This window comes from Peromyscus maniculatus, chromosome 12 (assembly GCF_049852395.1).
Source record: "Peromyscus maniculatus bairdii isolate BWxNUB_F1_BW_parent chromosome 12, HU_Pman_BW_mat_3.1, whole genome shotgun sequence".
NCBI classification, from domain to species: domain Eukaryota; kingdom Metazoa; phylum Chordata; class Mammalia; order Rodentia; family Cricetidae; genus Peromyscus; species Peromyscus maniculatus.
In genome coordinates this window covers 66960645-66986455 of record NC_134863.1, presented here as the reverse complement: position 1 = coordinate 66986455, position 25811 = coordinate 66960645, and the positions used below count along the sequence as shown (strand labels likewise).

Sequence of the window (25811 nt, the reverse complement as noted above, 5' to 3'; positions counted from 1 at the left end):
AAGGTAATTCCTCAATAAAGTATATTTTAGGAGAGGATCTTCATTTCTGCACTTTCTCTGATAACCTCCCCAAGGGTTGTAGCTCCAAATTATGGCTGACTGTGGACAGCCAGAGAAAATCATCATCATTGAGTCATGATTTCTAGCCCCTACAGTATGAATCTGCATTTCACACGTTCCCCACCATACAGTATGCAATATAACTTTTGAGAGGATTTTATCTAAGCTGCCTTAATTTTTGAGACTCGTTTTTTAACCATATGGAAAAAACAGTTGAATACAACACGTGGATGAGGCCTCCACCCTTTTGTCTCCATACTCTGCTTTAACTTACACATTGAGTAGACTCCTGCTTGATTACATGTTATGAGGTAAAGGTTTCCTAGGTTTGCTATTTAACTTCATGCAATACACAAGCTGTGGGTTGCCTTTATGTCCTGAACTTCTAGGGCTCAATCAGTACAGGTGGAAGAACAAGGATTATTTGTTGCCACTAGAGGGCAGTAACAACAATTTAATAATACAAAGCGTGTTTCAGCTTGCCACAGGCCTAGGAAAACAATGACTCTGTGGGAGAGGTCTCTGGGAGCTTCTGGTTTTAATAGAAGGAGCAATGACTTAGAGACAAATTAGTGAAAACTTTTTAATTGGCATTTATGTTCCAATTTCTCTCTCCAGATTTTTCAAGATTACAAAGTCTTGTTTGCATGTCTTACTCCTAATCATGAGAATAGGGTATTCTAAATAATTTTCTATGGTAAGATCTTGAAAATAGATGGGTGCTTATTAAAAAATAAGTCTCTCTTAGCATATATATAGAAATCACCTTATTATTGAGGATTTAAGACCTTTCATTTTTTTATGAGACCACCATGATTTCTAAATGCAAATGTTCAGGATTTTCATAGAAAATCACGTAGGATTGACAAATTCATATTTTACTAGGTATCTTCCTCATAAATTCTCTATGAGGACCATAAGAAAATGCCCTGTAGAAGTTAAATGGTAGGAGCAAATAGATGACTCCATATAAAATGGTGTAGGATTTTAGCACATACAAATGCAATTCTATTGATATCCTATTTAGCATTTAAATATGACTGCTTGTGTGCTGAATGTTTTTACATGAATATTTAACAATTTTCTTAAGGAAAGGGAAGGGAAGCTTTTTAATCAAACTGTAAGTTCCTTTGGGGATATAATTATGCAATCTCATTGTAGTCTTGATATCCCAGGCGATGAGAAACACATGTTAATGTTGCTCAGAGCTGTCCTATAATGACCTGTGCTAGGCCTGGCAAGGAAGACCAGTGCTTCCCTGACTATGACAGGAGGCTTGACCTATCTCTTTCTGAGTGGACATTTATTAATAATTTTCTATCTAATAAGAAGTGAAGGGCAAGAAAAAATAGAGATTTTAAAACATCCATAATGTATTATTTGAGTCAAGGTGCACAAAATCATGAAGTCAAGAGAATTTTAATAAATTTCTAAAAACACTCAATTCTCATCCTTCTATGTTTTATGACGGGTCCCTGGCAGTTCTCAGAAACATCTGGTCCCTGAACCACGCTCTAAGCAGCCCTGGTCTAGATTGTTTCTTAGCAGAAACAGATTGGTGGAGAGTAAGCTGGGTTCTAAGGCACACACCTTTAATCCTAGCACTCAGGAGGCAGAGGCAGGAATGATAGTTGATATCACTCTGTGTGCTGTGATTGTGTTGCTCTGGTTGGTTGATGAATAAAACACTGATTGGCCAGTAGCCAGGCAAGAAGTATAGGTGGGATAAGCAGACAAGGAGAATTCTGGGAAGAGGAAGGCTGAGTGAGGATATGCCAGCCTGCTGTCCAGGGAGCAGCATGTAATGGCACACAGGTAAAGCCACAGAAAACGTGGCAACATATAGATTAACAGAAAAGGGCTGAGTTTAAGTGTAAGACCTAGTCAGTAGTTAGCCTGAGCCAAGCAGGTATAAATAATATTAAGCCTTTGTGTGATTATTTTATAAGCAGGCCATGGGACTACAGGGCTCAGGCAGGACTGGAGAAACTTCTAGCTATACAGATCCCTGAGTTTAAGGCCAACCTGCTCTACAGAGTTCCAGAACAGCTATGGTTACAAAGAAACCCTGTCTCAAGGAAAGAAAAGAATAAAAAAGGAAAGGAGGGAAATTTTCTTAATAAAAAATGAGTAAAGAATATTGTCAAAGATTAAAAAAAGAAAAAACAAACAACAACAAAAAACCAAAACAAACAGGCAAAAAAACACTCATCCTACAGCACTAGGTTTTCACAAAGCACAAAACTGAACCTCTGGTGTGTTACTGGCAGGGACACAGGCTAATTGCTATCTCTGAGCAAGAACTTACTTGAATCTGTGCTGTGGATATCGCTCTATATAAATAAAGCACCAATTGGCCAATGAACAGGCAGGAAGTATAGGCGGGACAAAGAGAGAAGAGAATTGAGGAAGGAGGAAGGAAAGAGATACCACCTGGAGCCGCTGCCAGGACAAGGAAGATGTAAAGTACCGGTAAGCCACGAGCCACATGGCAAAGTAAAGATTAATAGAAATGGGCTAAATGTAAGAGTAAGAGCTAGACAATGATAGGCCTGAACTAATGGCCAAGCAGTTTAAATAATGTAAGCGCCTGTGTGTTTATTTTATAAGTGGGCTCTGGGACTGGCCGGAGTTGGCGGCAGGATCTGGAGATAAATTCTCCAGCAACAAATCTGTGTTCTGGAGATGGAGTCCTGTGCGCTGCCCCCATTCCATTGTTTACTCTCTGCTTCTATTTCCTCTCTCAAGCACCCTGTTTTTCACTGGAGTTGTTTGGACCAATGACCAAGGCAGGATATAGAAATTCAGCCTTGACAACAGCAGAAAGAAAAAGTGCACTGGGTTCTCATACCATCTGACAGTGTCTAGACAGTAGCTTACATATTTATGCATGCTGAGGAAGAGCGTGAAAGTCCAAATGAACTACTTTTCAAGGTGACAGATTTCAGAAGGCATCTAAGTACTGGACCAATGACAGATAGGCCTGGGTTTACATTTTTTTTTCTGTCTGAATACTCCATCCTGTTTGGCATTTGTCACATTAATTCTTGTAAAAAGTAATTATTTAATTTCAAAGTTATTCCATAAAAGATGTATGTCTGAACAGGTACACATCAACATGGACATAAAGTTTGAAAGTGTTGATACTTCTCAAATTCATCTTTCCCAACTGAGTTTGCAACTAAAATCCAAAATTAGTTCAGTATGACGCCTGTCAGCGGTCACACACTCCTCATGTGAGGCCAGCCTGAACTTCAGTTCTGGTCTACCTCAGGCTTAGATTTAAGCAAACATACTCATTTGTGATTAAATAAGAGACATTTACATTAAGAATCATTTTGTATTTCAGAATATTCACAATAATTTTTAATGATTTCACATATTTTCTGTGCTTTTTTCCCTTCTAATTCAACACACAACATGGAAACATTTTCCAGTTTATGTACTAGAGAAGCTAACATACACAGAATTCTAAACTACCAGACCTAAAAGAGAAAATTAGAGCACCTTATCCTTCTCTACTTAGCTTTATGGTTGTTTTTGTTAACCAAAGTATGTGTTTAAATACCCAAATCAATATTTGAAATTCCAGTTAAAATGAGAACCCTGCATCACTTCTCCAGGCCAAAACACAAGCAAACAAAAAGAAACACATGAAAGTATCACACCCATAATAAAAATCACAACAAAAAGGCACTACTGAACTCTATTCCATAAACCTTTTTTAAAACTCTCATAAAACTGAAGAAGCAATCAGTGTGTGTCAAGAGAACTCACAGCAAATCAGTTTCTAGTTTCCCAATCCTATTCTGTACCCACCATAGCATTTAATGATGGTGATTGCCTAAGCAACTTTTTAATAACATACAGGAACTTATGTGTACACAGGTGTACAGTCCATAATACTTCCTGCAAAAATCTTGTTTTTTTCAAAGTAACTACAGATAACTGCATTACTTTAAACAAATCTTAATATCTGTCTTCATTTCTAAGACATGAATTTCAAAGGCCACAGCCACTGTGATGAATAGTGTTGTATATGTGTATTTCCTATGTATCAATGATGACTGAGCATTAAAATATATACAATAAAAAGCAGCACACTGAACGTATGTAAGCTCAAGGACAACCCATGCTAAGAAAAATAAACCAAGTCAAATGGGCATATTTGAAGATGAGATAAATGAGAGGAGCAAGGCATGACTATGGCTTATTGCAATGTTCTAGAAATAGCTTTTAACTATGAGTTGTGTAACATTTTTGCAGTGACTAGGGCATTAAGCATTATGTATGTTATCCATAAACAATTCTGAAGTATGGTGCTCTCTCAAATCAAGTGCTTAATATATGACTATAGCAAGAAAAGGAGAATAATGCTCATATAACACTTAAAGGTGCTGGCATTTTTCCTAAGGCTTCTATTATAACTTTGATAAAGAAAACAATAATAATGATGCTGAAGAGGAAGAAGATAAATCAGCACTTGTGTAGAGCTTACCACATGGCAATACTGTGCTAAAGGCTCCATACTTTACTTCAGTTGTAAATGGCTGTTGAGGGATATTTGATCGCACAATGACATCCTGAGACTGTGTTAATAAAGTTAACCTTAAATCAGGGGGCAGAGCCAGCGACTAGCTGACCAGACTTAGCCATAGAGAAGTCAAGACTACAGATAGAGAAGATGCACAGGAAGTAGGAGGGAGGGACTTGGAGGTTTTGCAGTCTCTTTGATCTGGGAAGTGTGGAGAGAATGGTCTGGTCACTCCTCTGCAGCTTCTTTGACCTATCAGGCTTTTACCCCAATAGCTGACACTTGAGTCTTTACTGGTAATAGAACAACTTAGATAAAAACAACAAATGGTTGTTACACACATCAACTTACTGCAAATCTAGTTACCTGCCAAAGATCAAATCAGCTAAAATTCTATCATGGATGAGGAAAGGGTCTTGTTGATGGTTGCCAAAAGAGGGAGAATCGTTCTTTAGGGATATAGCAGTGGGTAGGTTGTTTATGTATTAGTGAGTGGTCACTCACCTGTGCTTATATAAACCAGCACTAACTCAACTCAATGGACTATTAAAAACAATAACATTAAAAGCAGAATATAAAGTTGAGGAGTAGACAGCTGGGTACAATATACGAAGCTGAAAAGAGACAGTGGCAGATTGATGTGAGCAATATACATTATGTTAATTGTGTGAAAGTTTCAAAGAATAAAAATATTGTTTGAAAAGTTAAATAAATTTTAAATCATTCACTGTAGTTCATTCTATTTAAAAGCACCTACTGTAAACATGTTCATTCTTCTGAAACACTGCAATAACCTCTCAACCTTGATTCAGGCTCTTTCATCTACCATAATGAAACCTTTAAAATGTAAATCAATTCATATCTTTGATCAAATGCCTCAAATGGCCTCCCTTTTAGGTAGGATTCAATATTCCAGGACCAGAAAAATGGTTCAGCAGGTAAAAGTTCTTTCCACCAAGCCCCATGGCTTGAGTTTGATCCTCTGATCCCACAAGGAGGAGGAGAAAATCAGTTCCTACAAGTGGTCATATGACTTCCACAAGCTCACCGTGATACCAGTTTGCTCACACATGTTTACACACACACACATACACACACACACACACACTCACATACACACACATACTAACAAAAATGAATAAATTTAACAAAAAAGAAGAAAATAATTTTTGACATGACCCAACAGAGCTTCCCCTTGTCTACCAATCTCTCCCCTTTTGCTCAAATCAATTGCATTGTTCTCTACTTGCAAGCAGATCCTGCCTTTTCCTGCTGCCTGGAATGTCCCTTTCAGGATCACTATCACAATATACACTCATTCTCTTTCCAGCTCTCTTCTTAGCTAATACTAATTTTAAAGTTCTTCCCCTAGCCTCCTATCCAACTTGGTTTATTTTCTTCACACATTCAACTTTGTCAAACATATTTGTTTAATTATTCATATTTAATATCTGTTCTCTCTCCACTTTCTCTCCACTTACCACTAATATGTAAAAGCTTGTTTCCTGGTATTGTATTCACTGCTACCACCTTAGCGTTTAGAAAAGGGCCTGGTTTAGAGTAAGTGTTTAATAAATATTGATGGTTTAAAGTGGCTCATTTTTTGTCAATGTTCTCTTCATGCTTCAGTGGAGTTAAGTCTGCTTGATCCACATTTCTTGCTTTGGATTTAGACTCAAAGTTAACTACATACCCCTCCAACCCCCAGACACACAGTTCTCTAAAGCTTACTCTGAAAACTTCACTAACACACAACCTACCGGAGTTATACTACTGTGTTAGAATTTAAATTCTGAAAGATTATAGAACCCATGTTTTTTTTTTATGGAGAATTTAAGAAAATAAAGGCTAAATAAACTCATAGTATGGTAGATACAGAATATACAGAATATCAACATATTTTTATGAAATATGTAAATACATAAAAGACTAAATGTCACCATAATACCATTAAATACTTGCAGTGGCTGAATATACAATACAATGCATTGATAATATGTTAATACTAAATATATGTTCTTTTCTTATCACATGTTGATCTAAACAGTATTTTTGAAAATGCTCTCTACTAAGCAATAATTATTATTTTTTCATGTTTATTTTCCTTGAATTTTGTTCCTGTGGGTAACCTTTTAGATTAGTGTATTTCTGCTCTTATTTCACACATCATCATGGTCCTCATAGTATCAGTCTAGAATCCCTATTGAGCCAGGTGAGGCGATTCTCTAGCTTATTCCTTTCTGCTGATGGTATGGTCATATAATTTTTTTTTCTCTCTTAAGTGTGAGAATGCAACTCCCCACTAAAGCAAAGCAGCACGTGCTCTACTATGGGCATCAAAGAGGTGTTTAGAGATCAGTCACACCGGACCACACAGCAGTGAAGAAATGCTCTTCTGAGTAACTTGATATACAACGCCCTGACTTACTACAGTCTTCTGTCATTTTCTTGTGGCTATTGCACATAGAATTAAAACAGCCATGAGGTTTGCTGTTCATTGTCATTTTTCTACTTTAAGTGGCAGAAGGACATGAAATAGGTCATTATGAAATATATATATTAGTTTGCAAGGCCATTATGAAAACCAGGCTGAACTGCATTGTATTTAGTGTTCTATCAGCAAGAACAAAACACATGGGCAAATGCATGTCTTCTATGGTGACAAGAGTTGTATGAACTTGCATCTTGTCTTCTGAGCACAGAAAGGAGGGTTCCACGGTATTGATACAAAGGGACACATGCCATCTTCTGTCACCAGCTGCCCCAGCATAAGGATGACCAAAAGAGGAGCTGCCTTATGTTATGACTTTTTCTTTACACGAAGCTGTTTTGAGTTTTATCTAGGATTGTTTATATATTTATATATTATTATATCTCTATATATCTGAATATTTGTGCATATTTAAGCAATTTACTTATATATACCTATATGATTCATTTAAAATAGTCCCAATTATGTTGGCTATAGTGGACAATTACATACCAATAAATTAATTAGTGATATGTTATTACCCATTCATATAACCTTTCGTGTAATAAATATACACACAAATACACATGTCCATATATCTAAATTTACTATTTTTTATTTTACATTGTTTTTCTTTTTTAGTAAATCATTTAAGTATATATTTAGGTAACAAATTTTATGAATGAAAAGAACATTTTAATGTCAAAAGTGGACATAATTTTATTTAAGTAAAACAGCATTTTATAAAAGTAGAGGACAATTCAACCAAAACACACATTTTTAAATTATTTTAATTATTAAGAAGAAAATGTTCAATATTTGGGCTAGGAATATAGATCACTGGTAGAGTACTTACTAGCATATGTAAGACCCTAATTTTATTTCCCAGAACCAATAAAAATTTGCAATATTTTTACCATCTATTGTACCTGAGATGCTATCTCTCCTGTGTCTGTTTGCTGTCTCTAACAATCATCTATCTATCTATCTATCTATCTATCTATCTATCTATCTATCTATCTATCTATCTATCTATCTATCTACCTGATCTATCTATCATCTATCTCATCCATCCACCTATCCATCCGTCTGTCCATCCATCCATCCATCCATCCATCCATCCATCCATCCATCCATCCATCCATGTATCTATCTATGTATCTATGTATCTATCTTTCCATCTATCTATCTATCTATCTATCTATCTATCTATCTATCTATCTATCTATCTATCTATCTATCTATCTATCTATCTATCATCTGTATGTGCCAGAAGTTAGCTTATGGACAATTTGAAATTTTGTTACAAATAATAAGCATATAAAGAGTCATGATTCCAAAAAAGCAATGGCAGTGTGTGAGGATTAGTTGTAAGCATCTTATTGCACCTAAGAAGAGTCTACTAGTATCAATACAGAAAGGGCTGTTATCATCAAATTTTATTTAATTTAATTAATAAATCTTCTGTCTGACCATCTATAAGTCCAGTGTGAATATTATTATTTTCAACACAGTACAGGGAATCAACACCTTGCTGTTGCTCTACTGCCACTATATGTGAAAGCATTTATTCCAAAAGGAAAATAAATCTTTCAGGGAAAATGGACATTGAATGGGAAAGTAATTACTTTTATTGACGTTCTTTAAAAAGAGGACTGCACTGCAGGTTGCCAAATTCAAAAACTATTATGTATAAAAGTTGAGTTAAAATGTTTTGACTTGTCATAAATACCTTACAGTCTAGTGGTCTGGTTCAAAATTTACATCCTATACAGACCTATACAATTATAATAGGAAAAGCAACCCAATAAGGTATACATATATTATAGTGCAACATTAAATTACAGAACTAGCAAATATTTAAGACTTACCATTGTTTCGGAGTTATGCTGTCATAATGTCACCTTAATAATCAGTACCTGAAAGGAAAAGAAATAAATTGAAGTATTATCAACCTTACAAATTCTCCAGATGAGTATCTAAATTGTCCACATTTACTCTCAAACAGGGCTTAAACTCAAGCATGCTTACTAAAATAAAGTTCCAAATAGAGTTAAAATCTTCACTTTTAACATCTGCCAGATGAAACACCCTGAATATAAATATAGATGTAAAATATATCAAATAGGTTCTTTACTACTAGTAGTCAATTTGAAACACTGAACTATTATTCTTAAATCTGAAACTATATGACTCATAAACATGAAAATTCATAAGAATACAAATTAATTAACTATTAAGTTAAGTCTACCATAGTTAGGTTTCTATGCAGTCAAATTGTACTGTTGTTCCATGATTATTGTTTATTAAGTGGTAAAAATATTTTTGAAATGAATTATTGGCCTGTGGACAAATGCACAAAATTCTGTCATCGATGTTCAATGTCTATAAATATACAAACATCTTTTTCAATCACAGATTTTACTAATGAAAGGCTACTTTCAAAACATAATTCTTAAGTATAATATGAAAATCTAATGGTTAGATTGCAACACTAAATCTACTCTTTCAAGTACATTTTCAACTTTTAAAAATAAATCATTTTATATGCTTTTTTGATAACTCATTTCTTTCCACTCTTATTTTATGTCATATCCATCCAAAATTATTTATGCATGACACAGAGTAGAATAATTTTAAATGAAGTGAAGATTTGGGGGTTTTACAGATCACATTTAAACTCTGTTCCAAGTGGCAAATATTAACAAGATGATTGATGGGCTACTGCAGTTTTTCAGACAGCAGAATGTTAATGTAAGCAGTAGAAAGCATGTTTCCCTCTGTTGACCTAATTTATCCAGAGTTGGCATAATATTTGGAAACTCAAACATTAAGTAAGGCTAGTCTCCAGACCATGAAAATACAGAAAAGCAGAATGGAAAATTATAACCCGATGTTTCAACGTTTTCATTTCAAGTGGATATGGTCTAATTTTTTATTAAAAATTATGTAAATAGTTAGGTTATATGTATGTGCATATATACACATATTATGCTTGTTCAGTGAATAAATAATTTATTTAACATTTTTATATTTATTGCTATTGCGTAAATATGTATGAACTTGCCTGATGTGTATATGTGAGTATAGGTATGCACATGTTCACAGTACATGTGTGGAGGGCAAAGGTTATGTTTGTGAGGTTGATTTTCTTATTCTGCCTTTGTATGAGTTCCAGGGACCCAAGTCAGTTCATCTCAGTATTTCATGTACAATTAATTCTTGATCTTCTTAATGATGTAAACTAATATTAAATATTTATAATAAAGTATTATACTATTAACAATCGAGTACAAATACATTTGCATTTATTGAATAAAAGGATATAAGCTTCATTGGTTTTCTATCCTGAAAAGGATACAGGGGGAAATAACTCAAAACGTTTAATTGATTGTTAGTGGCTACAATTTACTTTCAAAAGCTCCTTAAGTAGAGTCTTCAGTGTACAAGTTTATCTCTAATATGATGTTGGAAAAAGTTAACATCTATGGAGCACTGATCAATGACCCACTTTTTATGCCTGCAATGATTCCAACTTCCTGATTTGAAAATTATACTTCAATGTCTTAATATTGTCCTGTGAAGCTGTATGTGGGAACCAGGTAAATCACAAACAATCATTACAGTTAATTATTCATTGACTAGGCAGGTGAAGATTGGGTAGAAATCTGAGGCAATCCCTTTCTGTGTGACCAAACTGTTAGAAAATAGCAGCATTAGGCTAAGACTAACATCCTAGAAATTGTAGGTCTAGAATCCTTTTGATTTGTTAGCAACCCTTCATTTGGGAGGATTACACTTTACCTGTTAACTACCAGAAGAAATACCCATTGTATTTCTTCAGCATGACCACAATCCTCAAAGAACAGGGAATAGAAACTTCCTCCAAATTACTGTGACTGGATATTTTGTTCTGCACATGATTATTAAAAGAATCATCTCTACCCTTGTAGCAATTGGTTTACAATTTCATTTTTTTTTGTTGTTTTGCCTTTTATTTTAATTCATTAAAATAATCTGGTAGTGAACTGTGCGAGAAAATGCAAACAACTCCCAACTCTTTATTGTCAATGGCCAAAATATCAACAAACATTCCTAATTTGTTGATGGAGAAAAAAAAAATCTCCCTTCTTAATGGAAGGAGGACATCTCAGAGTCAGGTGATCCACTTTGTTAGGGAACCTAATGATTAGAAGAAGGATTCTTTGCATTATGCACTGGAATCAACAAGCTAAAGTTACAAAAGAGTATTTCTCCCTCTCTCTAAATGCCCATTATGGGCTGGCATAAAAGTGCTACTAATCATAGCAGCATGGGCAAGCAGGAGAGAGGGGAGCTGCCATGTTAAATATGGAAAAAAGATTCAAGTAAGAAGGAACGTTGGCAACCAAATGTTCTGGCTACAGTACCACGCTGCTTGGCCACAACCATTTTTCTCACTCTATCTAAATCATAAGAGGTATGGGAAATGGAACACAATTTTCTCATATGCCCTAAATAGGAAATCACAAATACTTCATACTTTAGGTGCATTGTAATTTATTATTCACAATTTAAGGTGTTTTTTTCCTGTTTTGAGTAGTTTATCCTAAAGTTATGGTATATCCTAAAATTATATTTTTTGAAGGAAAGCAGAACAGTTAAATTTGGCTTTACTATTTAAATGCCATTAAAATCTATTTGATTGAAATTAAATCTATTCTAATCCCAACAATACAGAATATAAGCAGAGCAGTTCAAACACATGAACTCTGTGAACAATCATTAAACTTGTTTGGTGCTAGAATATCCTTTAAAATGTATAGAAAAATATTTTAATTTATATTGAAGCACTTTGACACAATACCAAATCATTTATATAGCTTAATGGAATGAATCATTTAAACAATGAGTTAGAATGAGAACCCCAGGACCATGGCTGTTCTTGTTATTTACTATGCTTGGTACTTGGGTGCCCGACCTACATTTTAAAATGTACCCACTTAATTCTGATACACAGTCTTTGAATTCTGGGACCACATTATGAACAATGATACTATGTCTGGTTACCATAATCCTTTTAGGGATAGTGTATCAAGAATTCAGGCATAGTGACTCACATCAAATCTATAACCCCAGCACTTGGGCACTGAGGTTGGAGAATTGCAATGAGTTCATTCTCAGCCTACGCTTCAGAGTAAAACAAGGCCAGCATGAGCTACAATGTGAGACTCAGTCTCAAATGAAACCCCAAGTAAAATTAAAATTAAATTAAAAGTAAAAAGCAACAAAAGACTATCTGTCTTGATCTCAAGAAAACCCAGTGGCAGTGCGGACAGTAACTCCTTGTTCTGCATGAGAACCCTGAAAACCTGGCATGTCTTTGGCCCCCATTTCAATTACAGGGAACAAGGAGAGTCCATTCTCTTTAAGGACTCTTCCTAATTGAGATTTGCAATCCAATCAAGTCTTCTTTTCTGAAAGTGAAACTCATGCATCCAACATCCCACTCAGCATCTCCACTTGGAAAAACTTAGCACATGCCCAAGATCAGTATCTTTATGTTCCTCTCGAAACCTCTCTTCTTAAGGATTATTTCGATCAATATCAACGATCATCATTCCTTTATTTACTTAATGCTCACACCCTGGAAACCAAGTTTGATTCTTTTTCTGCATTATTTAGTTAAGAAATATTTTCTTAATCACTTTCTAGCTCATTTAGCAGAGCCTGCGCCACCTTAAAAAAATTCCTAATGAAGTTTAATCACTTTCTAACAAAGTTTTGTGATAAACAATAACTAAATATTTAATGTTGTGAAACATGGGGAAAGAAAGGGAACTGAAAAGGGAATGAAAGGAAAGGGAAGGGAGAGTGGAGGGAGGGGAGGGGAAGAGAGAGGAGAGGAAGGAAGAGGAAAGAACATGAAAAATTAAGGAAGAAGTCACAGGAGGAAGAAGACAAACAAGAAACATGAAGGAAGGAAGGTGGGCAGTCAGGAATGAAGGCAGAGGGGAGGGAAGGATGGAAAAGAGGGAGGACACGAGGGAGGAAATTAAACCTAGTGATAAAGACTCCCCAGGCCACAGCTTCTCTGTGTGTCGTGGTGCATAATTAGCAATATGGCTAATTGTGAGCAAAAATGCAGCGTCTGGAAAGTGATGAGCCCAGTAGGTCCTGGTGCAATGGGCGTGAAGGATCCAAGCTTGTCACTGGAACTTCCGTTATTTGTCCTGCACATATGATAACCCCTTCACCACCACGCAGCAGCCAGGGCAACCTGAATCTGGTGATGTCAACGCCCTGCCCAAAGGCTTCTTCCCATGGACTCAGAGTAAGATCTTAGATCCTGAGCAAAGTTCACAGCCTACAGATAGGTACCTAGACTCTTCCTCGTATCACCTACTACCTGTATCTGGCTTGCTGCTCTGAAGCCACCACGGTCTTTTCTCTCATCTTTGGACTTGCCAAATATGTCTCATGTCATAATCTTTACACTTTCAGTTCCCCATGCTAGTGAAACATTTTCTCCAGCTAGATTTTTTATTTTTGTCTTGGCCTTTGAATAAATATCACCTAAGAAGGAAAATCCATCCCTAACATGAGACAAAAGATGGCACAATGACCTCCAGGGTTTAATCCTTCAGCTTGCTTTATTTTTTTCACAGCCTCTTCTGCCTCTTGGCACCTACGTACATATACAGATAGTTACTATTATCAGTATTTATTAGTACCCATCTCCTTAAGGGCATACTTATTGACTCAGTTTCATTGCTGATTCCCAGGACACTGTCTATCACGTAATGAAGTAATAAAGTCATATTGACTAAAGAGGCACATAATATACAAGCAAATAAGCAAAGGTGGTGATTCCAGGTAATGAAAAGTGCCATGCAGCAAACGAATGAGGAGGGCAGGTGGTCCATGGGGAGGGGGTCATGCCTCATGGGTGATGGACATCTCAGGAAGTGTTCATTAAGCTAAGGTCAGAATGGCTACACTAAGTAGTCAAGCCTGCCAGCAAGAAAAACTAACAATTGGATAAAAGAAAGGTTGCATCTTTGTGAGTGATTCAAAGGAATTCAAGCAGAAGTGGGGAAAATAAGTGAGCTGTTAGATGTGTTTTCTAAAAGCTTAGTGAGTCACATTTTATACAAAAGAGGAATGGACTATCTTCTAAGCCCTTCTCCAAACAGAAGTAAGGTAGAGTGCTGGAAAACACATGGAGACATTTATATTCTATATAGGGCTCTGCGTTTTCAGAACTGATATTTGCTAATTTATTGGCTATATTTATCTCTGGCCATAAGCTTTGAAAACAGAGTCTGAGTTCATTATTCCCATCATTAAGAAGAGCTCAACACTCAGAGAAGTCAGTGTCCTCTCTAAATGTAGAGAGCTGGCTAGGTAGTGAACCAGGCCTAGACTTTACAGAGTACACGCTACTGTGTCCACGGAGGGATGCTGTTTTAGAGAAAATTGGCAAAAGATTACCTTGAGCTCACTAAGTATTCAGATCCCCAGAGCTCATATCTCTCAAGGATAATTGATTTGCATTAGGATTCTACAAGTTCGTCTTAAGATTGTCTTTCAGTAAGGAGGCCAATCCCAACACTAACTTTCAACATTCCCCCAAGACCCTCATTTTATTTTCCTCTAGTTTTTGTTTTCCTCACACAGTATTATTGAGTGTGTGCCTGCATGTGTGTTTCTGTGTGCGTGAGTGTGTGTGTGTGTGTGTGTTTTCTTGTTTTCTTGTATGTGTTTGTAAGAGTGTGTACATGAATGCATGGAGGTGTGCTTACATGTGAGAATGTAGAAGACAAAGCTTGACTATAGGGTTACTCCTCCATCACTTTCCACCTTATTTTTTGAAACAAGTTTTCTCACTAAATCTAGAACGCATTCATTTATCCAGGATGGCTGGTCAGTGAGCTCCTAGGATGTGATTAAATACCATTGGTTCAAAGAAAACGAACAGAAACCATTGAATTTGTAATTCTACCACTTTTGAAGAAGGAAGGGATATGGGAGATGTAGAGTGTACACCAAAGTCAATGAAAGAAATCATTTGAGAGGATTAGGAAAATTGAAGTAAACAGAGGGAGTAGATTGTGGCAGCCACAGGTAGCACAATGAACTGTGCCTGGTAGATACACAAGGGGTGTCTGCTGGGTGATATTAAATGTTTAAAGAATGACTCAGCAAAGGGAGAATTAAAAAAATAACTATTGAGAGTCAAGTCCATTGTTTTAAGACAGGTAGACAGATTTCAATAGCAATTAGGTTATTGCTATGGCATGTCGACTGAAGATGTGAATCTCAAGACATCTTCCTTCTCTTATATTGTTTTATGACAAAGAACTTTCCTAATTGATTTAAAGCAAAGCACAGAGCCACTGTTTAAGAAGTCAGAAGCCACAGCAGGGTTTGTCCTTTCTACATCTAAGGAACAAGATGGGATAGGGAAGGTTAACTCTGATTTAGGATTAGAGTCAGGGGTCAGGTCACATCTTGTTCCTTGGCATACTAGTTCTGTCCACAGTATGCCAGAGCCATTTCCTCCTCTGGGTTTGTTAAAACTACAGAATCTCAGACTCCACTCCTGAAAATTCAGTACAATTTTGGATACTAACAGTATTTATAGATTGAAGTATTTTTCCGTCCTTTTCAAAGTCGGGGATCCAACTTAGGGTCTCACATATGCTGGCAAGCTTTCTATCACTGAGATACATCCCAAGTTCAGCTCTTCCTAGTTGAGGAATTACAGTTAACTGTTTCGCTGATATGAAACTAGACATGAATCTACCTGCCTTTACATAAATACACCATGTCAACTATATCTACACACACTATAACACACACAAGGGTATTTAAAGGAATAGAGAGACCATCTATAGAAACGTTATACTTATCTAAAGTATTCTTATAAATAACACTCATGTTACATAATTATAATTGCTATAATTCAAATAATGTTTTATAAAAAATCCTCAGCATCACTAAATGAGACTATGATTTATGTAAAGTATACATGACAAATATGTGTTATAAAGGAATAGATTTTAGTACATGAAATGGTCCTTCAAGGGTTGGGGATTTAGCTCAGTGGTAGAGAGAGCGCTTGCCTAGCAAGCACAAGGCCCTGGGTTCAGTCCTCAGCTCTGGAAAAAAAAGAAAAAAAAAAAAGAAATGGTCCTTCAAGGGAAAATATTCAGAGAAATGAGCTTCTTTTATTAAAACAATATTGAGCAGTGTAGTGAGAATTAAGGGCTATGCATTTAATCATTTAGCTGTGGAGAAAAGTGTATCCCATAGGAAACACAGAGGGATATAGAAGACAAAACAGTTGTATTCCGTCAGTAAAATGAAGTCATTGAGAAATGCTCACTTTACCATGTGCTAATGGTATGGGGTCTACATACAAATGTGGGCATGCAGAATAGCTGAGTGGAATGGGGTTAAAGCTCAGCAAAAATAGGAAAGTTATGTTGTGCCGATTAAGAGAAATAGCCTTTTGATCTTATCTCATTAATTAAAAAATTACAAGTACTAGAAAGCAGAATACATGGAACCTAAACACAGTTTTTAATAATCACCAACCTGTCTCATTCCTACATAAAACAGTGGATAAGATGAGGATTGGGGTTTCATTCTCCTGCCATGGGGAAAGAGGAATTTCTTTTAAAAATTTTTTAAAAAGACTGGACATTTTTGAAGAGTAGTTGGAAGTTCAGAGTTGAGTTTCATACTTATTATAGCTTTCCAGTATAAGAATTTCTGTATATGTTTTAAGATTTCTCATATTCCCACCTATTTATCATTTTTTTCTATCTCAGTAAAAATGTAAACATGAGAGTAAATATGCATATAAATAAGAAGGAAACAATTCTGTCTAAAATTCTGTCTAAAACTATTCTACCTAATTGGACAGTAATAAGGCTTATAAATTCACACTGTACATAAAAATATCTAAAGTATGCTCATCCAATGCTTGGTATTAAAAACATCATTTGAAAACCTTTCATGTTTGCTTTCAAACTTGGGAAATACTTTCTGAATGGAAGAGTACTAAATTTTACAGCATGGAGAAGATGACTTCCAGTTCTAAAATCGCACAGCTTTTGTAGTATAGATTTTAACATAAAGCCTTTCATGAGTTTATATTGGCTGCAGAGTTTCCATAGCATCATATTAATATGTTCACTTGAGTTTTTCAAACTACAACAAACACCTGTTTAAATTCCCACATATAGACATGACACCATAGCATCTAAACTTAACCATTGTACCAATTACCACTGTGTTTAGAATTCATATTTGCCTTATGATGAATGGGAGGTGTCCTTTGAGAATTTCTACTTTATGAACCTTTCCCCCCTGTGCTCATAAACATGATTAGAAACAATTAATTTCTATAATTTATCATTCACTTACTTTTTATTTAAGGCCTCATGAGATCTTAGCCTTGTCTCCTCAACTCTCCTGTTCCTCATCACATTTGTGATTATGATCTTTCTGTGATGGATCAACACCTATGAAGCAGTAAGTGTAGACTGCAGAAAGTCTGTGGGATTATACATAGATAATTCTAGGAACTAAGAGTAAACATAGATAATTCTGGGAACTCCTAATATCAATATGTATATTGATTTCAATTAAGAAGAATTCTATTCAGTTGATTTTTCTCCAGTGGTAGAATACAAAAGCTAGAGCCAACACATCATATTGTGGATTATATCAAATTCAAGAGCATGTGTTAGGTAAGTTTTAATTTCCAATGACCAGTCCAATATATGAATCAACATAGACGGATTATTTAACCACATTTGTGTGGCATACGAACAAGAAGTGCTTGGTGTTTAGGGTGTGTGCTTTGACAACGTAAATCAGAACTGTCCTATGAATGTCACCCTGTGTTGTTCAAAGCAGAGTCCCAGATACCTTTCAAAACCTGTCATCAAGAACACATGGCTCTAACTTGAGGACTGAATCCATCCAGGATTGTGGGTTATTTATTGGCTTTCCAGACATCTAACCTTTTTCAGACACCCACCTTTTAGAGGTGGACATCTAACCTCTCCTCAGTCAATTACTGTGTAAAAATCAGTTGGTAATAGAATGGTTTATCTGTCAAATGGTAAAGAGAAGCTTCATAATTCATGGGTTTTTTTTATAACTTTGCTTACCTCTAAGTAATCTAACTCAATGTATAAATGACGTCAATGCTTGTGGTAAAATTCCTAAAATTAAGTGATATGTTATATAATCATACACTGCTTTAAGAGATTCCTCATGTCAACTTCCTAAGACAAAAGCTAATGAGTCAAGGGTGGGCTACCAACACCTTTAAAAGATGTCTGTTTGTTTTTAAAATCTTGTCATTAAGGCATCACTTAGCTCTGATGTGACATTTGAATATTGGAGGACATAACTGTTTTCTCTCTATGTTTATTGAAACAGTCTCACTACATCCATATTAGCCTCAGGCTTTCAGCTCTTCTACCTTATCCTCTGACTGAAGTAAATGTAGGCATGTGCCAGCACACCTGGCCATTATATTACTGTTTTGATAGGAGTAGTATATAAGGATAAACACAAATGTTTATCTATCCAAATAAATAAAAATACAACAACATAACTTTCTGATACAATAGCTAGACATTGAAAGAAAAGTTACTGTCCAGTGTCTGTCAATCTTCTCTGTCTAGTGTTTACTATTAGTTTCAGTAGTTTTGAACTTCAGGGAGTTTGAACTTCCTTGTATCATTGTGGTCGTGACTAACCTATAGAGAGAGAAGCAGAGATGAAACCAGGCTGCAGGGGGGTGGTAAAACGACCATTTTCCAAGAAAGACAAGAAGCCAAACCCATGCTCTCTTAGCACCAGTGTTTCTGTCAGAGATGTTTCTGTTTCAGCTGGTCTCAAGCTAAAGAAAATTCTGTCAGTGAAAATGAAGTGTCAGAAGACATAAATTGGTACTTCTAGCTACTGTAAGTCAACTTCAGCTGATCATGAAATTAGGTTAATCATCTCATAAACAGTTGATTAAATCATTTGGTAAAATGTTTACCAGCTACATGTCCTTCTTAAGGATGTACTCTGCACATTGATATGTTAAATTTCATAAAAACCATGTACCGCAAATCTATTTTAATACATGAAAACTATGTATGTGGTTTGCATTACCACCTTACATTTATTTTATTCCTTTCCCCCTTATAATATCCACTAATGACATTAGAATAATATTTCAGGGCCGTGTTTAAGAAGGCTGTAATCATACCCTTCAATTAGGAATGCATAGTAGGCATCTAGTAATCACATATTGTTGATAAAATAGTATTCACTTGTATAGAGAAGTCATTAGAAGTTGAAAATAATGTGCATTCAAATGTGGATGATTCTGCCCTATCTCTTGTAGGAGATCCTTATTGAGCACATGCTATATTGAAGACATTATCACACATTGAGGCAACAGGAAGGTTTGATGTCTTAATTTTATGGATAAGTATTACATGGTACAAGATTCATTTTTTTAAAAAATATTGTGATGGAGGTATCATAATAATTACTCTAAAGTTGAATTTAAAGAAATATTTCCAGCCAGCATAACTTGTGATATGAGTGCGGTATTTGTTGATCATTACATACAATATTGGTACTAATTATCCATTTGGTACCTCAGATAAGAGAATTTTTATGGAAAAAACCTATTATTGTCCCTAACTATTCAATATTAAATATCCTCATGTATATATTAATATAACAAGTGACTAATTTATAAGCTGATAGTTTGACTCTGAGAATGTTTCCAAGTGTTTCTGGATAGCCATATTTCTTAAGTTTATGTTTACATATGTTTTCATAAAGTGAAATAAAGTTTTGAAAATAAAAGGGCAAGAGTAGGCTGAAGGTTAACATGATGGATAGAAGAGAATCCAGTTATTAACCTCACACCAGACACTCTGGAATAGTCTTTTTCCTTTAACCACAGCTCACAGATTTTAATTCAATGTGCAAGCCTTGGTGTATTTGGGCTTGCTCAGCTTTCCTCTGGATAATTGACAGGTAAGTTTTCCAATTACAAAATACTTGACCTTTGGCAGGAAGTATGATCAGTTGGCACTTCAGAGTTTCTCTGATGTTGAATTATTTTAACATTTTTTTCTGTTATATAAACTGCAATGTGGCTGCATCAATGTAGTATGTTCTTTCGCTGCTTATACTAATATGTGGATGATTACTATACTAAAATAGCAATATTTCAAAGGTTCATTTCATACCCCAGATGTTTCTCTTAATATAAAAGCAAACAAATAAGCAAAGTAAAGTAAAACACGATGAACTTCAACATATTTACAGAAAGCTTCAAGCATGCATATATTTATGAACTCATGTCCATCTAGCTCAAAACAAGACACACAATAGGGAAGCACACCAGAAAACAGTTTTCTGACTTCTCAATGAAAAGAACAGAATGGTCACAACCACGTTCGCAAACAGTTGGTTTTGTGAAGCTTCAAAACATGTTCCTTTGGAGGAGGCATTTTGAAAATGAATTTTTAAATTCTATTCCACGTGGTGCTCCTTTACAGGAAAATACACAGCTTTCGACAGTAAGGTGTTTGTATTTCTTAGCCATTTACCACCTCAGATGTTGAGAACCTGTTTTCAAAGAAGGACACGATTTCCTCTGGCATACTCAATATAAAATGCTCTTCTACAAAATTAATCTGAAGATGCCTTGTGCATTGTCATTTGGACCACTGTTTCCTTCCCCATTCCCCCACTTTTATGCTACGTGTGCAAACATTGCTCAAAGGGTAGATAGCATGAAACATCTGTAAACATGTAAGTGCAAAATAACTGTCTGGTCTCTTTCAACATTGCACTGTGATAGGTGGCAGTAAGATTGTTTTCTGTGTTAGTATGCGTATGTCTGTGTTTTAATGTGGTTACTCGGGATCTTGCTAATGATACAGAATGCACCACATTTCATATTTGTCAGATGTTTGTCCATAGCTGCTGGGCTATCATTAGGTCCAAACAGTAGCTAGTCGACTATTCCACAGAAAGGGAAACTTTACATCTGCACTCACAGGACGACTGAGGCAAGCTGGGAGTGAAATACAAAGAGAACAGAACAATTGGCCAAGGCTGTGGGTTTGCTCCGCATTTAAATTCTCTGCAAGCGCATTTGTAAAGACCGGAGAATCCTTGCACCTTCTTAAAACACTAACACTGTACTGAGGAAGTTTCTCCCGGAGCCTCCTAGGTTTTCTAATGGGAAATAGCCACAGAAATGAACATAAAACGGGGAAATATTGGTTACAGCAACAGAGAAAATGAAGTCAGAGAGACTTTCAGAAAAATACATATCCAGGTTACAGTTTGGCAAAAAGGAAATCTTTTTACAATAATATACATCATAAAGCTACACTAACAATAGGCTTCCTGGTCCTGCCCCCGGGAGAAGAATGTCTTGACCCTTGACCTTTGTTCACATAAAAACTAAAGACATTAAGAGCATGTTTATCATCGTTGTTTGTTTTATACAAATTCACTCTTTTAATCTAAACTGGTATAAGAAAAAAAAAATTCTATTGCAAAACAGACCAAGTCTTGTTCTTAAGTCATGTGACTTGTTTTTTTTTCTCCCTGCCAGCCATGTGCTCCGTATCATTTTACTCTGAAATAACTCTGCGATTTCAGCTGAACCTGCCTTCGCTTATAATGCACCGCATACCCCACGAGGGAGCCTGAGAACAGACTCCCTTGAAAAGCAAGGTTCTCATAGCTGGCCTGTAACCATGGAAGCAGATGCTGTTTTCTTCTTACCCTGCTTACCTCTTTGCAGCCTCGAGCTGCTCCCTATTGTTAAAAGGGGGTACGCCTCGAGATTCTTCTTCATCATGACCGAACTTGCCTCTTCTTCAAAGGGCATGATGCTGCAGGTCATTGGTCTAGACTGTTTGCACGGTCCAGAGAGCAGCCTTGATGTAACCCTGGCTCTGTCTGAGCCACACCACCAGCCGTGCCTCTGCAGACTGGAGGGGGACATTGGAGATCCGTATTTGAAAAGAAGTCTGTCTGATTTTGCCATTGTGCCTTTTTGCTCATCGATCGAATGAATATCGAACCTTCTGTCGTTGCATGTGTGAAGTAGATAGCTTAGCCAGCACTTTTGTGTCCAACCTGCGCTGTGGGCCAAAAGGTTTTTCATTTTACTCTCAAGAATTTTTTTTTTTCCTTTCTTCAGACTTGATGAATTTTGTGTTCGCTTAAATTATTTGTAAGCCTTTATCCAGCTGTTTTGGTGACTGCTTGCGATACTTTACCAGCAGGGATTTTGTTTTGGTGTCAAAACGGAACTTTTTTTTTTTTCCGTCATCTGTTTGTTTTCCTTTGTAGCTGTCTTAAGGTCTTTTTGTAGCTTTGTAGGTAGAGGTGGTCTAACTTTTACTACACCCTATAAAGCCGCACATCTGAGTTACCCTTTTAAGGGGGCGATTTGACGCTGTGTATTACTTAACAGGCTCAAATCCAGAAAGGTGGACTTGAGCCTCTCAAGGTGATTTCAGTGATTTATAAGAGTAAGTAAACCGGATAATCACATTGATTTTTAAGTTGAACAGTGTTGTTTGATAAACTGTATTTGAAAGGAATTTGTTTTCTTTGTTTTCTCCCCCTTTGAAAATCAGTAAAAGTATTATTTGGAAGCACTGAAATACACTTAAAAGCATATAACGTCATTGTGCTTAGGAGAGGCACATAAAATCACTATGATTTAGCATACTGAATAAATATATTTATAATGTCTGTCTCATGGCATGATTTAACTAGAAAGCACAAAACATGAAAAAAGTCTTTGCATTTCATTTTTTAACATGACTGAAATTTATTGCTGTTCATCAACAGCTGATGTTAATGGCTGATGAGACTATGCAACCTGCTCATTCTCAAAGGCGCTGTTTCACTGTGTCTTTATGAAACTTGCAAGTTCAGGATGTCTCAGATGCATCTCTCCAGTATGGTGATTAGGAAGCATTGTGTGCGTGTGTCATCAGGAGCAGTTTGGTTTGATTTGAAGAAACCAGTAGTTCATACTTAAAGGCATACCTATTTTCTCTAATTGCCACAGGCAAAGGGGAGGTCCACGGCAGGATAAAGAAGGTTATTGTGACGGATGAAATATAATTCTCAATGAGTAGTCTTTTCATCTAGCTTTAAGGAACACAGGATTACTTACAAGCTGAATTTTGTGGCAGAATGTAGGAGCTGATTTAAAAAACAAAAAACAACATCTATAAAACAAAAACAAAAAAACCCAAGAAACCAGGGGGAAAAAAAGAAGCAGGTCTATCTCTCTTTGGCTCTGGAGTGTTTATTTTGTGTGTCTGTCTGGGGATCGTATTCTGTTTCTCCTAACATAGAAGAGACACTGGCCAGGAGAGGGTCTGAGGAAACAGAAGGAATAGGCAGAGAGGAAGAAACTTAGAAGCAACTAAAGGTGTTCCTTCCCTGTCACGGTGAAGAAAACGAGTTAGATGGATTTCTAGATTCTTTGGCACGCACATGCAACTCATATTTTTTCAACACACGTTTTTGCTGCAAAAGTAGGTACCTTTTATTTCATACACTTCTTATGCCTTAAATAATTTTTTTCTCTCTTTCAGATTCTTGGGGACAAATGGTTTGCTTTTTGTTTGTTTGTTTTGCTTTTATTTTAGATTCTGATTAGCATTCTGTAAGGGTTTAATATCAGACTTCAGTCCCATGGGCATGTGTTTGTGCAGATATTTTCCTTTTTGTTGCTTCTTTGTTTCATTTCTAAGGAAAAGACTTTTATTTGATCCTTGAAATTTTTATATCTAAATGCAAAGATTCTTCCTTTCTATTTGTACCATGGTCAGTTGTTAAATTAACTGAGGGGCAAAAGCTCTACCTGGTAAATATTCAGGCACCATAAGAAAATCTCAGACTATAAAACCCACTGCAATTAATATTTGAGTAGTTGGTCTTCTTCTTATATTAACCAGCTAGGTGTACCTATTCCTGGGAATTGTATGTTTTGTATTTTATAATACTTTTTCTAAGTTGAACTGAAGTAATGACCCTGTGTTAAAGGAAAGCTAGGCAGTCCTGTCTGCTAGTCCATCCACTGCCTCAGAACTTACAGCAGGCTGCTCTCCTTCCTACTGAGTTCTTATCTACCGTTTCTTGTTATACGGTTACCTATAAAATGTGTGTGTGTGTGTGTGTGTGTGTGTGTGTGTGTGTGTGTGTGTGTATGAGTGTGAGTGTGTGCACACAACTTCTTAATTGAGTCTTTTGCAATTTACTAGATACATTTCTTATTTTAAACACTGCAGTAAATAATTCAAATGCAGTGAATTAACTTACATGTTCTCTGGAAGAAGGCACAAAATCCATAGTCCTCAGATACGTCTGCTATATATTTTTTTTCCTTACAATAGTGTGTTATTTTGATATATAAAACATGCAGCTCACATTAACTAAAATGGTTTTATTCCTTTATGCTAGCTTTTTAGCTAAAAAATTAGTATAAATTATTACATAAAAACAATAAGCAATTAGCCTCTTTGATCTTAATATTTGGTACTTTACATGTATTTATTATTCCTTCTAATAACAGATTTTCCAGTTTCTTTACGATGTGTCACTTATAATTCAAACACACGATCACTGTATTTCTGCAGAAAACCTGAGAAATCATATAATTATCATCAATTTGTTGACTAAAATAACAATCTTCCCCTGGCATCCTTACACAGATAATGAATTAATATGTATGTTGAGGGAATGTTTTTAATGTGTCATTTTAAGTGTTCTTATTAATATAAATAAAAGATAACAGGGTAAAAATATCCAAGGAAAGCATACATATAGATTTACTACCATTATTATCTGTGATATCAAATTGCCTTCAGAGATTTTTGTTCCTTCCCGTCCTTCCTAGAAATATGGGAAAAACCACGATACAAACCTTTGAATTTGGTAAAATATTGTTTCCTCTATTCCTCCCTGATGAGTGTGTTTTATATCATTTCTTAGATATAATCTTGTAATTTGCCATTAGAAAATATAAATGAATGAGGCAAATTTTTTAAGACAACAAATAAGAAAGACAGAAAATACTTTAAGGAAGAGGAAGTAAGAGCAATTATTTCAGTTATGTGGCTCATAGTCTACATTTTTATAAGAATGCCTCATTTTACTCCTGGCTGGAGAGAGTATCAAACACAGCATGTTCAATGACCACAATAAAAGTAACATCCTCTTGCCCTAGTGAGTATTTTGAGATGTGGAGACAAACAAAACAGTATGGACCTGAAGATATTCTTGTTTTATGGCAACTTTTAAAAATAGCGTTATGCATCCTGAAATTTATTTCACCTTAGTGTTTTCTTTCATTATCCCAACCATTCAGCATAATGCTAAATTAATAAGCATAGAGCTCACTGTATTTTTCCCCACATGTGATGTTTGCAGTTAGCATCTATTCTATCCAAACATGTATTTGCAGTGTTGAGAGGCAGAACACTTCTCATACTGCTGTCTTCTGCCTCTCTCTCCAAACACATTTTTGCTCTAAACTTCTGCACCAATCGCTAAGGAAGGACTCACTCTCAGCCACAGCTCAGGAAGCGCCTTGTGGGTGTAAAAAAAAAATCACAGACTTTGATTTTGCAAGACAAGTTGGATAGGAGTCAAAATTGCCACATGCGGTGTGAAAAAATGCCA

General features: G+C 35.9%; 1 protein-coding gene across 10 annotated transcripts in view; it reads right to left on the bottom strand.

Moving 5' to 3' along the window:
* LOC107402019 (uncharacterized) overlaps positions 1 to 25811 on the bottom strand; it is a 474536-nt gene that overhangs the window by 359782 nt on the left and 88943 nt on the right. For 9 of the 10 annotated variants that reach the window (XR_013043825.1, XR_013043819.1, XR_013043822.1 and 6 more), the window contains one exon: positions 8936 to 8983. Coding sequence is in view for 1 of the 10 variants with exons in the window: in XM_076549122.1 (XP_076405237.1) it covers positions 8936 to 8938 (3 nt within the window). In the remaining 9 variants the exon portion in view is untranslated. Of the gene's footprint in view, positions 1 to 8935; positions 8984 to 21893; positions 22247 to 25811 lie in introns of all 10 variants that reach the window. The other variant, XM_076549122.1, reaches the window with a different exon arrangement.